Raw genomic sequence first — 17,420 nt, 5'->3', positions numbered from 1 at the left:
TCAGTGGCCCTGCCCTGCCTGGATCTCAGCGGTCCTGCCCCTCCTGGATCTCAGTGGCCCTGCCCCTCCTGGATCTCAGTGGCCCTGCCCCTCCTGGATCTCAGTGGCCCTGCCCCTCCTGGATCTCAGTGGCCCTTCCCTGCCTGGATCTCAGTGGCCCTTCCCTGCCTGGATCTCAGTGGCCCTGCCCCGCCTGGATCTCAGTGGCCCTGCCCCGCCTGGATCTCAGCGGCCCTGCCCTGCCTGGGTCTCAGGGGCCCTGCCCTGCCTGGATCTCAGTGGCCCTGCCCTGCCTGGATCTCAGAGGCCCTGCCCTGCCTGGATCTCAGGGGCCCTGCCCTGCCTGGATCTCAGTGGCCCTGCCCTGCCTGGATCTCAGTGGCCCTTCCCTGCCTGGATCTCGGCGGCCCTCCCTGCCTGGATCTCAGTGGCCCTGCCCTGCCTGGATCTCAGTGGCCCTGCCCTGCCTGGATCTCAGTGGTCCTGCCCTGCCTGGATCTCAGTGGCCCTTCCCTACCTGGATCTCAGCGGCCCTGCCCTGCCTGGATCTCAGTGGCCCTGCCCCTCCTGGATCTCAGTGGCCCTGCCCTGCCTGGATCTCAGTGGCCCTGCCCCTCCTGGATCTCAGTGGCCCTGCCCTGCCTGGATCTCAGTGGCCCTTCCCTGCCTGGATCTCGGCGGCCCTTCCCTGCCTGGATCTCAGTGGCCCTGCCCTGCCTGGATCTCAGTGGCCCTGCCCTGCCTGGATCTCAGTGGTCCTGCCCTGCCTGGATCTCAGTGGCCCTGCCCTGCCTGGATCTCAGCGGCCCTGCCCTGCCTGGATCTCAGTGGTCCTGCCCCTCCTGGATCTCAGTGGCCCTGCCCTGCCTGGATCTCAGTGGCCCTGCCCTGCCTGGATCTCAGTGGCCCTGCCCTGCCTGGATCTCAGCGGCCCTGCCCTGCCTGGATCTCAGTGGTCCTACTCCTCCTGGATCTCAGTGGCCCTGCCCCTCCTGGATCTCAGCGGCCCTGCCCTGCCTGGATGTCACTGGCCCTGCCCCTCCTGGATCTCAGCGGCCCTGCCCTGCCTGGATCTCAGTGGCCCTGCCCCTCCTGGATCTCGGCGGCCCTGCCCTGCCTGGATCTCAGGGGTCCTGCCCTGCCTGGATCTCAGACTCGGATGCTCCAAGCCTGGTGGTTTGGGATCGTTTGTTAAGGCAGCAGCTGGGGACCAACAGTGCCCCCCCCTCCCCCGGACCCGATTGTCCGTGTCAACGGGCGATGTCTCTGATACTCTGAGACGGCCGCACCTGCGGGCCGGACCTGGCCAGTCCACGCCCAGAGACGTCGCTGTCCGTGGCCCCAGGCTTGGGTTCTTGGTCTCCTGGTGCCATCCGGAAATCGCTCCCAATGGTATGGCACGAATTCCCCACGGCTGCCACAGCAAAGTCCCACAAACTGGTGGCTTGGGCCGTAGAAATGTGTCCTCTTCCAGGTCTGGAGGCCAGAAATCTGAAGTCCGCGTGTCCCCAGGGCTGGTTCCTGGTGGAGGCTCACAGGGAGACTCTGTTCGCGGCCCCTTTCCCACTGCGGGCGGCTGCTGGGGAGGCTGGGCGTCCCTGGGCTGGACACACGTCACCTGTCGCTGTGCCTTCCTCCTCTCCTGGCCTTCTCCTCCGTCCCGGCGTGGGCCTCTGCGTCTCCTCCCCGTATTGGATTGGGTGGGGGCTGCCTTACTGCACGTGCAAAGACCCCGTTTCCACATGAGGCGCCTTCGCAGGCGCCGGGGGGTGGCCCGAAGTTTGCGCAGGACAACCGGCCTCTTGGAACTCGCGCCAGTGAGGTCCTGGTGCGTCGTCGGCGGAGCCTGAGGCCAGGCGCGTTCCCAGCGGCGCGCGTCCCCGCCGGGCGCTCACACACGCACGGACCAGCCCAGCGCGCTCCCTGCCCGCCGGTGCCGGGAGCCGCGCGGTGGACACGGGGGGCGGGGGCGGGGGCGGCGTGCGTGGCGTCGCACGAGGCCTTGCACGCGGTGCGCAAACACCCGCGAGGGAGCAGCGTCCGACCCGTGCGGACGCAACACAGCGTCTCGGCCCCAGGGGAGGGAGTCCGCGGGCGCAGGAAAAGGCTTTTCCAGTAGGAGGCCTGCCTTGTCCCCTCTGAACCCCCGTCTCAGCTCAAGCGGCGGCTCACTGCACCCGGCCGCCACGTGACCCCGCGCTTCTCGGGGCTGGCAGGGGCCACCGTGCGGAGAGGGGTCCGCTTTAAGGGAACGAACCGCGAGACAGCTCTGCTAAGGTGGGGTCCGCGCGCCCCGAACCCGCAGGAGGGTGGACACAGGGCCTCGGCGGGCGCCGCGGGCACGATACCGAGCCCCCCAGACTCGTGGCGGGAACACGTGCCATCGCGTGCCCTGACCCCCGCCCCCCCAAGAAGGTGACCCCCTGGGGAGGCGATTAGGCTTAGGTGACGTCATGAAGGTGGGGCCCCCCGGGATGCTTTCCTGGCTTCCCACGAAGACCACATGGCTCCCTTTGTCTGTGCCCCGTGCGAGGTCCCGGCGAGGAGGGGTCCCCAAGCCAGGAGGACGGTCGCCCCCGGGACCCACATGCGCCCCCAGAACCCTGAGAAACTACCGTGTCACTCGAGCCGGCCGCCTGCGGTGTCTCCTTAGGGTTAGGGTTAGGGTGTCTCCTTAGGGCTGCTGGAGCTCCGGCCGTCAGCAGGTGCGGCCCTGGAGCGTGTCCCCCGCGCCCCCCTCCCCCAGGTCAGCAGGTGGCGCCTGGGAGCCCGTCCCTCCCCCCACCCCCGCCAGGACTCACCGATTCCTGCTAGTTCCACAGTGAGGTCGGAGCAGGGGATCCTCGCGCCCTTGCCGGTGCCCTTCACCAGGAACTGGACGTGTTCCCCGAGCCCGGACACGTCGTCGAAATGACACCGGATGTGTGTCCCCCGATCGTCCACCCCGTACCGGGGACACTCCTCCTCCTCGTAGGTCCTGCGGCCACCAGCGGGCACTCAGCAATGACCCAGCACCGCCCGCCCCCCGCCCCCCGCCCCCCGCCCAGCACAGCAGGGGCCGCCAGCCGTGAGTGACCCAGCGCCCCCCTCCCAAGCCTGGCACGGCCCGGGACGCCGCTGTCCCCCCAGGGGCCCCGGCGCCCGGTCGAGACAGCCTGCCGCGCCTGCGGCCGCGCCTACTTGAGGTCCTGCCGGTACAGGCGATACTGGACGTCACCGGGGGCCGCGCGGCCCGCCTCCCAGCTGCACGTCAGGAAGTCCACGTCGTGCACCCAGCAGCCCAGACGCTGCGCGGCCGCCTCAGGGTGGCCCTCTGCGCTTGCAAAGGGCGGGACACAAAAGCACGTCCCCGTGAGCACGGGCGCCAGCGTGTGCAGGCCCCGGCGAATTCACACACACTTGCAGCAACACACGCGGACGGACGCGTCCTGCCCGGCTGGCCTCAGTTTCCCCCCGGGGCTTGACTCGGTTTCCCCCGGGGCTTGACTCGGTTTCCCCCGGGGCTTGACTCGGTTTGCCCCGTGGCTTGACTCAGTTTACCCCCCGTGGCTTGACTCAGTTTCCCCCCTGTGGCTTGACTCAGTTTCCCCCGTGGCTTGACTCAGTTTACCCCCCGTGGCTTGACTCGGTTCCCCCCGTGGCTTGACTCAGTTTACCCCCGTGGCTTGACTCGGTTTTACCCCCGGGGCTTGACTCAGTTTACCCCCCCGTGGCTTGACTCGGTTCCCCCCGTGGCTTGACTCAGTTTGCCCCGTGGCTTGACTCGGTTTACCCCCCGTGGCTTGACTCAGTTTACCCCCCGGGGCTTGACTCAGTTTACCCCCCGTGGCTTGACTCAGTTTACCCCCCGTGGCTTGACTCGGTTCCCCCCGTGGCTTGACTCAGTTTCCCCCGTGGCTTGACTCGGTTTACCCCCCGTGGCTTGACTCAGTTTCCCCCCTGTGGCTTGACTCGGTTTCCCCCGTGGCTTGACTCAGTTTACCCCCCGTGGCTTGACTCGGTTCCCCCCGTGGCTTGACTCAGTTTACCCCCCGTGGCTTGACTCGGTTCCCCCCGGGGCTTGACTCGGTTTGCCCCCCCGGGGCTTGACTCAGTTTACCCCCCGTGGCTTGACTCGGTTCCCCCCGTGGCTTGACTCGGTTCCCCCCGTGGCTTGACTCAGTTCGCCCCGTGGCTTGACTCAGTTTACCCCCCGTGGCTTGACTCAGTTTCCCCCGTGGCTTGACTCAGTTTACCCCCCGTGGCTTGACTCGGTTCCCCCCGTGGCTTGACTCAGTTTGCCCCGTGGCTTGACTCGGTTTACCCCCCGGGGCTTGACTCAGTTTACCCCCCGGGGCTTGACTCAGTTTACCCCCCGGGGCTTGACTCAGTTTACCCCCCGTGGCTTGACTCGGTTCCCCCCGTGGCTTGACTCAGTTCGCCCCGTGGCTTGACTCAGTTTACCCCCCGTGGCTTGACTCAGTTTCCCCCCGTGGCTTGACTCAGTTTACCCCCCGTGGCTTGACTCGGTTTCCCCCCCGTGGCTTGACTCAGTTTGCCCCGTGGCTTGACTCGGTTTACCCCCCGTGGCTTGACTCAGTTTACCCCCCGGGGCTTGACTCAGTTTACCCCCGTGGCTTGACTCAGTTTACCCCCCGTGGCTTGACTCGGTTCCCCCCGTGGCTTGACTCAGTTTGCCCCGTGGCTTGACTCGGTTTACCCCCCGTGGCTTGACTCAGTTTACCCCCCGGGGCTTGACTCAGTTTACCCCCGTGGCTTGACTCAGTTTATCCCCGTGGCTTGACTCGGTTTACCCCCGTGGCTTGACTCACTTTCCCCTCGTGGCTTGACTCAGTTTACCCCCTGTGGCTTGACTCAGTTTACCCCTTGTGGCTTGACTCAGTTCCCCCCGTGGCTTGACTCGGTTCCCCCCGTGGCTTGACTCAGTTTACGCCCTGTGGCTTGACTCGGTTTACCCCTGTGGCTTGACTCGGTTTCCCCCCGTGGCTTGACTCGGTTTCCCCCACTGGCTTGCCACAGTTTCACCTCGTGGCTTGATTCAGTTTCCCCCTGTGGCTTGACTCAGTTTACCCCTTGTGGCTTGACTCAGTTCCCCCCGTGGCTTGACTCGGTTCCCCCCGTGGCTTGACTCAGTTTGCCCCGTGGCTTGACTCAGTTTACCCCCCGTGGCTTGACTCGGTTTACCCCCCGTGGCTTGACTCGGTTCGCCCCGTGGCTTGACTCAGTTTACCCCCCGTGGCTTGACTCGGTTCCCCCCGTGGCTTGACTCAGTTTGCCCCGTGGCTTGACTCGGTTTACCCCCCGTGGCTTGACTCAGTTTACCCCCCGTGGCTTGACTCGGTTCCCCCCGTGGCTTGACTCAGTTTGCTCCATGGCTTCACTCAGTTTACCCCCCGTGGCTTGACTCAGTTTCCCCCCTGTGGCTTGACTCAGTTTCCCCCGTGGCTTGACTCAGTTTACCCCCGTGGCTTGACTCAGTTTACCCCCGTGGCTTGACTCAATTTACCCCCGTGGCTTGACTCAGTTTACCCCCTGTGGCTTGACTCAGTTCCCCCCGTGGCTTGACTCAGTTTGCCCCATGGCTTGACTCAGTTTACCCCCCGTGGCTTGACTCGGTTTACCCCCCGTGGCTTGACTCGGTTCCCCCCGTGGCTTGACTCAGTTCGCCCCGTGGCTTGACTCAGTTTACCCTCCGTGGCTTGACTCAGTTTACCCCCCGTGGCTTGACTCAGTTTACCCCCCGTGGCTTGACTCAGTTTGCCCCGTGGCTTGACTCGGTTTACCCCCCGTGGCTTGCCTCAGTTTCCCCCGTGGCTTGACTCAGTTTCCCCCGTGGCTTGACTCAGTTTACCCCTTGTGGCTTGACTCAGTTCCCCCCGTGGCTTGACTCAGTTTGCTCCGTGGCTTCACTCAGTTTACCCCCCGTGGCTTCACTCAGTTTCCCCCGGGGCTTGACTCGGTTTCCCCCGGGGCTTGACTCGGTTTCCCCCGGGGCTTGACTCAGTTTGCCCCGTGGCTTGACTCAGTTTACCCCCCGTGGCTTGACTCAGTTTCCCCCCTGTGGCTTGACTCAGTTTCCCCCGTGGCTTGACTCAGTTTACCCCCCGTGGCTTGACTCGGTTCCCCCCGTGGCTTGACTCAGTTTGCCCCGTGGCTTGACTCGGTTTACCCCCCGTGGCTTGACTCAGTTTACCCCCCGGGGCTTGACTCAGTTTACCCCCGTGGCTTGACTCAGTTTACCCCCCGTGGCTTGACTCGGTTTCCCCCCGTGGCTTGACTCAGTTCGCCCCGTGGCTTGACTCAGTTTACCCCCCGTGGCTTGACTCAGTTTGCCCCGTGGCTTGACTCAGTTTACCCCCCGTGGCTTGACTCGGTTCCCCCCCGTGGCTTGACTCAGTTTGCCCCGTGGCTTGACTCGGTTTACCCCCCGGGGCTTGACTCAGTTTACCCCCCGTGGCTTGACTCAGTTTACCCCCGTGGCTTGACTCGGTTTCCCCCGTGGCTTGACTCAGTTACCCCCCGTGGCTTGACTCGGTTCCCCCCGTGGCTTGACTCAGTTCGCCCGTGGCTTGACTCGGTTTACCCCCCGTGGCTTGACTCAGTTTGCCCCCGGGGCTTGACTCAGTTTACCCCCGTGGCTTGACTCAGTTTACCCCCCGTGGCTTGACTCGGTTCCCCCCGTGGCTTGACTCAGTTTGCCCCGTGGCTTGACTCGGTTTACCCCCCGTGGCTTGACTCAGTTTCCCCCGTGGCTTGACTCAGTTTACCCCCGTGGCTTGACTCAGTTTATCCCCGTGGCTTGACTCGGTTTACCCCCGTGGCTTGACTCACTTTCCCCTCGTGGCTTGACTCAGTTTACCCCCTGTGGCTTGACTCAGTTTACCCCTTGTGGCTTGACTCAGTTCCCCCCGTGGCTTGACTCGGTTCCCCCTGTGGCTTGACTCAGTTTACGCCCTGTGGCTTGACTCGGTTTACCCCTGTGGCTTGACTCGGTTTCCCCCCGTGGCTTGACTCGGTTTCCCCCACTGGCTTGCCACAGTTTCACCTCGTGGCTTGATTCAGTTTCCCCCTGTGGCTTGGCTCAGTTTCCCCCCAATGGCTTGGCTCAGTTTCCCCTCATGGCTTGCCTCAGTTTCCACCTGTGGCTTGCCTCCGTTTCCCCCCGTGGCTTGACTCAGTTTCCCCCGTGGCTTGACTCAGTTTCCCCCCATGACTTGCCTCACTTTCCCCCCCTGGCTTGACTCACTTTCCCACCGTGGTTTGCCTCAGTTTCCCTCGTGGCTTGACTTAGTTTCCCCCTGTGGCTTGCCTCAGTTTCCCCCACTGGCTTGCCTCAGTTTACCCCCCGTGGCTTGACTCAGTTTCCCCCTGGCTTGCCTCAGTGTACCCCCACGGCTGGACTCCGTTTCTCCCCATCAAGCGCCTCTTAAAAACAGCCGAGCTCTCTCTGAAACGCAGGTCACCACGCATGCGCTCGGGACACGGGACCCTCGTCCCCAAGGCCCCGGGCCCACCTGGTCCCCCGATCGCCTCGCGCCCCTCCCCTCCTGGCCTCAGCCCTGCCCACCATCCCCGTGTCCTCATTTGCCCAGTTCGCTTCCAGAAGCTCCGGCGGACGACCTCCTTCCGCGTGCGTGGACCGCCGCCCCCCCCCCCCGCCCCGGGGTCGCGTCCTTTTGTCGCCACTCCCCGCAGAGACCCCTTCCGTGCCGAACCCCGCTGCCCTCACCTGGCCTGGGGTACAGGATCCCCGCGGAGAACGGCGGGTCTCCGGTGGAGGCGACCGTGAAATTCGTCACCTGACACGAGGGAAGTACGCGGAACTGGCAGTAACGCTTGTCCACGGCCTACGGGGAGCGCGTCACGTCGGGGCCTGTCGCCCAGGGCGTCAAAACCCCGCCCTGAGCCATGCGCCCTCGGGCTCCCGCGCGACCTTCTCGGAAATCCCGGCCACGTGCGTGCACGGGCTTCTGCACGAGGCGGGACGGGCGGTGCCTGTCGTGGGGTCTCAGCACGGCCGAGTCGCAGACCCCCAGACGCGGGCCCCGGGGCGACGGTACCTGGCGGGGACCCCCCACCCCATCCCCCAGCCCAGCCCGCAGGAGAACCCCCAGGTCTGCGACACCAGGGCCGGGCGGTGGCTCTCGGGTCCCCGGAGGACGCCCGGTGCCGAGGTCGGGGGACGAGCCTACCTTAGTGATCAGCCTCGAGTTGATGAAACAGCCGATGTCAGACACGTTTCCGCTGAGGTCCCAGGTCAACCTTCTCGTCTCCGGCTGCATTCGCAGGTTCTTAATCGGCGGCTCGGGATCTGAAACGTGGACACAGGGTCGCCTGAGGCCACAAGAGGTCCCGCCGCTGAGGACTCATGGTCCGTGGGGTCGAGCCCCGTGTGGGGCCCTGGGCTGACAGCTCGGAGCCTGGAGCCTGCTTCACATTCTGTGTCCCCGTCTCCCTCTCTGCCGCTGAGACCCGGACGCCCATCAGATACTTGGTGAGGTTTTCTCTGGGGTCCCTTTGAAGGTCCCACAGGTCCCACAGGACATGACTTTCATAAACGTCCAGCTCGTTTACGGCCTGTGAGTATGATGATTGCTGATCAAGATCAACGACCTTCGTTTCATCAGCAAAACCAACCCACGCAAACACCTAGCTTTCCGGCTTGGGGTTCTCGCGACGTATAAGGATAATTTACTCCTTAACAATTAAAACAAGAAACAAAAAAACCCCAAAGGGCGCCTGGGTGGCTCAGTCACTTCAGCGTCTGACTCTTGAACTCGGCTCAGGTCATGATCGCACCGTTCCTGACTTCCAGCCCCGTATCAGGTCTGTGCTTACAACGCGGAACCTGCTTTGGATTTTCTCTCCTTCTCTCTGTCTCTCTCTCGTCTCAGAAATAAATAAACAGTTGAAAAAATAATAAGAAAATGCACCAAGGGAAATTCTTTCTAAGTTGAAAATGTAATTCTTAAAAACTTTTTTTTTTTTTAATTTTTTTTTTCAACGTTTATTTATTTTTGGGACAGAGAGAGACAGAGCATGAACGGGGGAGGGGCAGAGAGAGAGGGAGACACAGAATCGGAAACAGGCTCCAGGCTCTGAGCCATCAGCCCAGAGCCTGACGCGGGGCTCGAACCCACGGACCGCGAGATCGTGAGCTGAGCCGAAGTCAGACGCTGAACCGACCGAGCCACCCACGTGCCCCGGAAAATGTTAATTTTTAACATTCTTATGCCTCCAAATTTACGCTGAGTTCTACCAGGTCAACATCGAACGTCATTAAAACGGGTTTGAAAAATGAAGGAATGAATCTTAATTTTAGCAGATCTTTATCATACTTTACGTGGTGTTTATGAATAACATCAATATCTATAACGGATCCGATATTTAAGGAAGAAATAGTATCCTGTGCACAAACTTTCAAAAAAGAAAGGAAACGATGGGAAATATCTTGCGACTTCGTTTTCGGAAGCCATCGTCATCCCAACATCAAAATCGGAGATATGGAAAGGAAACGCGAGGGGCGCCTGGGTGGCTCAGTCCGTGACGCGTCTTGTTTTCGGCTCGGGTCTGATCTCAGGGTTCGTAAGTTCGAGCGCTGCGTCTGGCTCTGTGCCGAGCGACGGAAGGCTGCTTGGGATTCTCTTTCTTCCCCTCCCCTGCTCGTCCTATCCCTCTCTCTCTAAATAAAGAAATAAACTTAAAAATTAAGAAATATAAGGGGCGCCTGGGTGGCGCAGTAGGTTAAGCGTCCGACTTCAGCCAGGTCACGATCTCGCGGTCCGTGGGTTCGAGCCCCGCGTCGGGCTCTGGGCTGATGGCTCAGAGCCTGGAGCCTGTTTCCGATTCTGTGTCTCCCTCTCTCTCTGCCCCTCCCCCGTTCACGCTCTGTCTCTCTCTGTCCCAAAAATAAATAAACGTTGAAAAAAAAATTAAAAAAAAATTAAGAAATATAAGATAAAAGCAAACTCAAGGCCAGTACCCCTTATAAATATAGAAATCCCTTAGTCAATAAAATCCACAAATACATAAACCCGGTAATACCACACGACCCAAGAGACTTACTCCGGGAATACAAGGTTCTTTTAACCGTGAATAGAATTCACCCCATTCACAGAAAACTAATAATCTCCATAAAAGCAGGAAACAAAAAAAATGACTGAATTTAAAACCCATTTGGGATTAAGATATCTAAGCAAACCAGGAATGGAAGAAAATTTCCTTACCCCGATAAATCTATGAAAATGTTGCAGCTAATTCAGACTCACTGGTGAAAGACTAACCACTTCTACTTAAGGCTAGAACGGGGCAAGGCATGTGATTTCAACACCTCCTCGGTGGTGCTGCCTCGATCTTGGGGGTCCTGCCCCTCCTGGGTCTCAGGGGCCCTGCCTGCCTGGATCTCAGCGGCCCTGCCACTCCTGGATCTGAGCCTCTGGTCCCCAGACCTCTTGAGAAATAAGCCGCCTTCCTCTCCGTCCCCACAAAGCATGTGAATCTCACTCGCGTTAGAGGAAGGAGTGAACGTCTAACGGGTTATGAAATGTTGTGGCTGTCCCCCCCCCCCCCCCCCCGCTGCTCACAGCGCCCCGACTGATAAAACGGCCCAGGTGGGGACAGGGAGGTGCTCCTGCAGAAGTGAGACACTGGCGGCCCGGAGCCCCGCCCACCTCTGCGAGCGCCGGGAAAGAGGCGCCTGGGCCCTCTCTCGCGCCCCCTGCGTCCTCGGAACCTTCCGGATGGCGCCCGGCCTGCAGGCAGACGGCCCTGCGTTCCCTTGGGTCACTATTGAGTCTCCCTGTCCTTTCCTGAACCCTGGACCCCCCTCCTCCAACCCCCTCTGCCCTCCTGCCCCCTCTCCTCCCCCCAGTCCCTCTCCCCCTCCTTCCCCTCCCACCCCCTCTCCCCCCTCTGTCCCCCTCCCTCCGTCTTGCCCCCTCCCCCATCCCCCCCCCCCCCCAGCAAAGCCACGGAGCCGCAAACACCTGGACAGACGCGCACAGCGCTCGTGGGTTTCCGCCTCACCTTCGTCCTTGTGCAGCAGACAGCACGCGGGCGTGACACACAAGGCCAGCCACAGGAAGGCCATGGCGCTCCGGCTCCCGCGTCCCCGAGGGCGCGCACTGGAAGAGAAGGGACCCTCAGCGCGCGCCGTGCGGGGCGGCGAGCCCGGGGCACCGCGGGCGCAGGGCGCACGGAGGGAGGGAAGGCTCCGGCGGGTCTGCGTGGGCGCACCCCTGCGCGCGTCTCCTGCGTGTGCACGCGTGGGGCCAGCCCTGGGTGGGGGTGTGTGTGTGCGTCCGCCGACCGGCAGAGACCCCCACCCCCACCCCCGAGCCCGGAGCCCGCTCCTGGCTCCCGCCTGGCCCACCGGCCGGGAATCGCCTCGGGGCAGAGCGGGGGAAGGAAGTGCAATTAAGATACGAAGTCAACACACACCCGGTTCCCGGGCCGACAGGGTTACGGGAACTGGAGGCTGCCCGCCCCCCGACGCCCCAGCCGGGACTGCTGGCCACGGCCGCCAGGGTCGCCACAAAGCCCGCGCGCCCACCTGGCCCTCCGGGGCCCGCACCTGCGTGGCCGGGGCCTCCCGCTCTCCCTACCGACCCGCGCGCGCGCGCGCCCCGTCTCGTCACGCGCGCCCCATCCCGTCACGCGCGCCCTGGCGGCCGGCGCTCTGTGCCCCGCAGAGAGTCGCCCGCGAAACGTGCCACCCGGTTAAACCCCTCCAGAAAATCTCTGCCGGGATGGAAGAGCTGGGGCCGCCGACCCCGCCACCTGGGCCGGGCATTCACAGCCCCCGTCACAGGACCCAACAGGGACCCCACCCAAGGGTTTCAGCTCGTCTCCCGAGCCTCTCTCTCTCTCTCTCGCAGTTCTCCCGTCTCAACGCCCGAGAGACCCCCCCCCCAGGAGAGGGGGATGGTAGGAGCCACGATTGCCTCTGGGTTAGTAATAGAGGGATTGTAGTGGGTTTGTAATACAGGGATTGTAGCAGGTTAGTGATACAGGGATTGTAGTTGGTGATACGGGGATTATAGTTGGTGATACGGGGATTATAGTTGGTTTGTAATACAGGGATTGTAGCGGGTGTGTAATACAGGGATTGTAGCGGGTGTGTAATACAGGGATTGTAGCGGGTCTGTAATACAGGGATTGTAGCGACTTTGTAATACAGGGATTATAGTTGGTTTGTAATACAGGGATTGCAGTGGCTCTGTAATACAGGGATGTAGCCCGTTAGTGACACAGGGATTCGGGTGAAGAGAGGAAGGCATCAGGCTCCGTGTGTAGCAGGGGCCCCCCAACCCTATTCACCGTGAGCCAGACTTCAATGCGACGTTCACAAAACGTGGGTGCGGGAAACGCAGAGGACGGAACGATGGGGCTTTCGAACCCGTGGGCGCAAGGGCGACCTGGGGCTGAGGTTCCCGCGGACGTGGGGCGCTCCGGGCTACGCCCAGTGGGACAGGCGGTGCCCGCGGGGACGTGACTGTGCGGGGGTCGCGGGTGGCGCCCACGGGCCCCCCCCACAGGAGGGGCCAGCGCTGAGCGCCCCAGGGCGGGACCGGGGCCTCCCCAGACACAGCCCGGCGTCCCCATCTCGTGGCTCCGTGGCCCGCAGGACCTCAGTCACCACACGGGACACGCGGGCGTCCGTGGTGGTCTTTCAAGTGGATCTATTCATTAATATTTTTCTGCAGGCGAATCCCCATCAAAATGCAAGCAGGGGGCCAAATGGCACAGTCACCACATCTATGTGGCTCCGGAATGTTCCAGGCCCCCCCAAAGGAGACCCCGCCCCACGAGCTCTCACTCGGATGCCCGGCCCCAGAACTAATAGAGAGAGAGAGAGAGAGACAGAGTGAGCAGGGGAGGCGCAGAGAGACAGGCAGACACAGAATGGGAAGCAGGCTCCAGGCTCCGAGCTGTCCGAGCAGAGCCTGATGCAGGGGTTGAACCCACGAACTGGGAGATCATGACCTGAGCCCAAGTCGGACGCTCAACCGACTGAGCCTCCCGGCGCCCCTGTTGCACACAATTTTTATAAACGGGATGGCACTCCGTGGGGTCTCGTGGGCCTGCTTCTGTCCGTGAGGATGAAGTGCTCAGGTCTATGCAGCGGTCACAGCTTTGCTGCTTTTCGTGGCCCAGTAGTGTTCCCCTGTGTGGACGGACCACACTCTGCACGCGTTGCCCCTCCGGGAGGGATTCGTGGTAACAATCCCTCCAGGGCGCGTGGAGTCCCCCGGGGGGGGGGGACGCCCAGGAACCTGGGATGCGAGCCCCCAGGCCCTCCCGGCTGGGCTGGGCTGCACGCGGGGACCAAGCCACCCCCAGTGGCGCAAGTGAATTCTAGCACATTCCCCAGTGGACGTGACAGCCGCTCGCGCGGTGTCCAGCATCCTTACCTGCCGTCGCAGACCCGCCGCCTGCCTGGGGTCCCTCGTGCAGCCTGCGCTCGCGATGTTCCCTGGGACGCGGAGAAGGTCCGCGTGCGTCCCAGCCTGCGCGCCGGTTGTTCCCCGGGGACGCGGAGAAAGTGCGCGAGCGGGAGGCGGCAGCCGGCCTGGGCGCCCCCCCCCCCCCCCCCCGGACCGCGGGCTCCTCACTCGTCACTCCTTCCTCGCCTCCACTCCTTCCTCGCCTCGGAGGAAGTGTCCCCAAATAGAAACCAAAGCCCAAAGCTGGCTGTCGCTTGCTTCTCGGGGACTTTACAGTCCCCGCCAGGGGCCCCACCCCAGAGGCCAGACCCGGGCACGGTGGGCGTGGTCGGGGCCTGCCCGAGGACCCCCTCCCTCCGACGGCGCGGCCGCTCTGTGCCTGTGTCTCTGCCTTAAAGCCCGGGGCAGCCGCTGCGTCAGGAATGTGTCAGCCGCTTTCCCAGGAATGACCCTCTTTCTTTCAAAACTGCTGTTTTCCTGCTCTCCTTCCTCTTTGTGACAATCCTAATTGCTCCTAAGCGTCCAGGCCGGCGGGGGCAGCTTCCTGTGCGGCTTCTGGATGGCCGGGCCAGTGGCTTCTGGCCGGCTTTCCTGCAGGTCCCGCTGGAAACTCCCTCGTGCCCTCTGACGCCGTCCCTGTTGGGGCTCCGGGTCCCCTGGTCAGGCCGCTGCCCGGGGCTTATGGGGTCAACCGCACCCTCCAGACGGCAAACGGACCCCAGCTGCCTGTGCAGCTGGGATCGAGATGGCCCCGGGCCCAGCGGCGCCTGGACTGAGCCCGACCAGCCCCTTCCCTTCACCCCGCTCACCGCCGTGACAACATGCGGCCTTCCCCAGGCTCCGGACCCTGTGACGCGGGAGGGGTCACCAGAAGTCGGCCTGACCCCCCTGCAGGGACCGTGCACTGAAAAGGGGTCTTTTCTAAGTAAGTGAAGGATCTGGGAGGAGCCCATCTTGGATGAGGGTGAATCCAATGACAGGTGTCTTGACAAGAGACCAAAGAGGGGAGACAGAGACACAGAGGAGAAGCGCCGTGAAGACAGAGGCACAGACCGGAGGGACGCAGCCACAGGCCCAGGGACGCCTGGAGCCCCGGAGGCTGCAAGAGGCAGGAAGGGCCCTCCCCTGAAGCCTCTGGACGGAGCACGACCCTCCCCTGCCTGGGTCTCAGTGGCCCTGCCCCTCCTGGATCTCAGTGGCCCTGCCCTGCCTGGATCTCAGCGGCCCTGCCCTGCCTGGGTCTCAGTGGTCCTCCCCTGCCTGGATCTCAGGGGTCCTGCCTGGATCTAAGTGGCCCTTCCCCGCCTGGATCTCCGTGCTCCTGTCCCTCCTGGATCTCAGCATCTCGGACTTGATCTTAGACTTCATCTCCACAAGATCCCAGGGCCAGGGGGCAGAGAGTGGCCGGGGAAGGCCAGGGTGGGGACAGGGGAGCAGAGCGGTCTGAGGAAACAGGGAGCGCCTCCGTGGGCAGAAGGGGACATGTCGAGGGCTCCGGGGGCAGGGCGGGTTTGGCAGGTCGTCCCCCTGCGACAATGCACAGCTCCTGGGGGCTCTGTGATGAGGAGGGTGTGGCCAGAACCAGGAAAGTGACTCACAACCACCTGCGGGGTGGCTCCCCTCCTGGAGATGAGTTTTCGGCCGCTTCTCTCTTTCCTCCGGCACCCTCTCCCCTGCGCACGTGTCCCCTGTCACCCGGGAGAAAACTGGAGGGTCCGAGGACCCGGCACCGAGGTTGGGAGCGGCGGCCCCTCCAGAACACGGCCAAATGCCAGACCCTTTCGTGGCCGGTTCCAGAAGGCCTGGACCTTCCTGCTGGAGCCCCGGCCACTGACCCCGGCTGCTGGCTCACCTGTCCTGTCCCCCAGGCCGTCACGTGCCCAGACAACCGGATTTCAGACAGTGGAACGTCAAGGCAAGGCAAGCCCCGGGGGGGGGGTCTCCAGTGGGAGGGCTTTTGTCCTGAGGGTGACGGGGGGCACCCCAACCGGGACAGGGTGTGCGCGTCTCGATGGTAGAGGAAAAGAGGACAGAAACAGGGAAGAGAAAGTGGGGAGACGGTGGGTGAGGCAGGAGGCACAGCTGGCACTGGAGAGACCCAGATAGACCTTCTCCGCCCAGCCGGGTCCCCTGTGCACACGGACCCTGAAGCTCCAGCCCCAGAAGAGACCTTCTCCGTGAGCCCAGCCGGGTCCCCTGTGCACACGGACCCTGAAGCTCCAGCCCCAGAAGAGACCTTCTCCGTGAGCCCAGCCGGGTCCCCTGTGCACACGGACCCTGAAGCTCCAGCCCCAGAAGAGACCTTCTCCGTGAGCCCAGCCGGGTCCCCTGTGCACATGGCCCTGCACACCTTGGCCCCAGAATACACCTTCTGCATGAGCCCAGCTGGGTCCCCTGTGCACACGACCCACGCACACTCCAGCCCCAGAATAGACCTTCTCCGTGAGCCCAGCCGGGTCCCCTGTGCACACGGACCCTTAAGCTCCAGCCCCAGAAGAGACCTTCTCCGTGAGCCCAGCCGTGTCCCCCTGTGCACACGGACCCTTAAGCTCCAGCCCCAGAAGAGACCTTCTCCGTGAGCCCAGCCGGGTCCCCTGTGCACACGGACCCTGAAGCTCCAGCCCCAGAAGAGACCTTCTCCGTGAGCCCAGCCGGGTCCCCTGTGCACATGGCCCTGCACACCTTGGCCCCAGAATACACCTTCTGCATGAGCCCAGCTGGGTCCCCTGTGCACACGACCCACGCACACTCCAGCCCCAGAATAGACCTTCTCCGTGAGCCCAGCCGGGTCCCCCTGTGCACACAGCCCTGCACACCTTGGCCCCAGAATAGACCTTCTCCGTGAGCCCAGCCGGGTCCCCTGTGCACACGGACCCTGAAGCTCCAGCCCCAGAAGAGACCTTCTCCGTGAGCCCAGCCGGGTCCCCTGTGCACACGGCCCCTGAAACTCCAGCCCCAGAATAGACCTTCTCCGTGAGCCCAGCCGGGTCCCCTGTGCACACGGACCCTGAAGCTCCAGCCCCAGAAGAGACCTTCTCCGTGAGCCCAGCCGGGTCCCCTGTGCACACGGCCCCTGAAACTCCAGCCCCAGAAGAGACCTTCTCCGTGAGCCCAGCCGGGTCCCCTGTGCACATGGCCCTGCACACCTTGGCCCCAGAATACACCTTCTGCATGAGCCCAGCTGGGTCCCCTGTGCACACGACCCACGCACACTCCAGCCCCAGAATAGACCTTCTCCGTGAGCCCAGCCGGGTCCCCTGTGCACACGGACCCTGAAGCTCCAGCCCCAGAAGAGACCTTCTCCGTGAGCCCAGCCGGGTCCCCTGTGCACACGGCCCCTGAAACTCCAGCCCCAGAATAGACCTTCTCCGTGAGCCCAGCCTGGTCTCCCGTGCTGTTTACTTGGGACTAACATATCCGACGTATATCTATACTCTCGCTGCACTTACTCAGGCGACCAGCCTTTGTCTTTCCGTCTGGGGGTGCCATAACCCGGAATGCGTTAGTCCTTCGGATTCAGGTGGGCTGCGCGGTGAACTGGGGGCCTGCATCTGGACCGTCCTCGTGCACCTGTTCCGTGCCGGGGGCGGAGGTGAGGTCCCCCCCGGGGCAGCCCCAGGCCCCGTTGGCACCGACCCAGCCTCAGGAGCGACAGTGGCCCCTGGTACGGAGGAGCATTTCTGGAGCCTGCTTCTTGGGGGCCCCGGAGAATTCTCTCCATTCTTCCCTGCCGATTCCTTGCCTCCAAAGTGAGAAGGCCCGATTTGGGGGGGGGGGGGCCGAGCTCTGGTCTGAGCAAGACCAGCAGGAAGCCGGGTCCAGGATTCGAGGGGCCACCGTGAGGGTCTCTTAGGGACGGAGGGCTCGGCCCCCTCTCCCCCCGTCGGACTCGTGACGGCCCCAGCCTTGCCCGGGATGCGGGGTGACGGGTGCAGCTCATGGAGAAGCAGGAGGGGGGCTGCGGGTCCTGGTCCC

The 17,420-nt window shown here is 63.2% G+C and overlaps 1 protein-coding gene across 1 annotated transcript; it reads right to left on the bottom strand.

The window, feature by feature from the left end:
• Positions 1 to 1,173: 1,173 nt before the first annotated feature.
• On the bottom strand, positions 1,174 to 13,621 carry LOC115507875 (interleukin-3 receptor subunit alpha-like). Its single transcript, XM_030306401.1, has 7 exons — positions 13,413 to 13,621; positions 11,026 to 11,123; positions 8,193 to 8,311; positions 7,730 to 7,847; positions 3,181 to 3,313; positions 2,802 to 2,977; positions 1,174 to 1,715 (listed from the first exon to the last, which is right to left on the bottom strand). The coding sequence occupies exons 2-7, from the start codon at positions 11,087 to 11,089 to the stop codon at positions 1,615 to 1,617; spliced, it is 711 nt and encodes a 236-aa protein (XP_030162261.1). The 5' UTR covers positions 11,090 to 11,123; positions 13,413 to 13,621; the 3' UTR covers positions 1,174 to 1,614.
• Positions 13,622 to 17,420: the final 3,799 nt, after the last annotated feature.

This window comes from Lynx canadensis, chromosome X, assembly GCF_007474595.2.
Source record: "Lynx canadensis isolate LIC74 chromosome X, mLynCan4.pri.v2, whole genome shotgun sequence".
In the NCBI taxonomy this organism is placed as follows: Eukaryota; Metazoa; Chordata; class Mammalia; order Carnivora; family Felidae; genus Lynx; species Lynx canadensis.
Note: the sequence above shows the minus strand (reverse complement) of the source record. Positions and strands in the feature narration are given on the sequence as shown.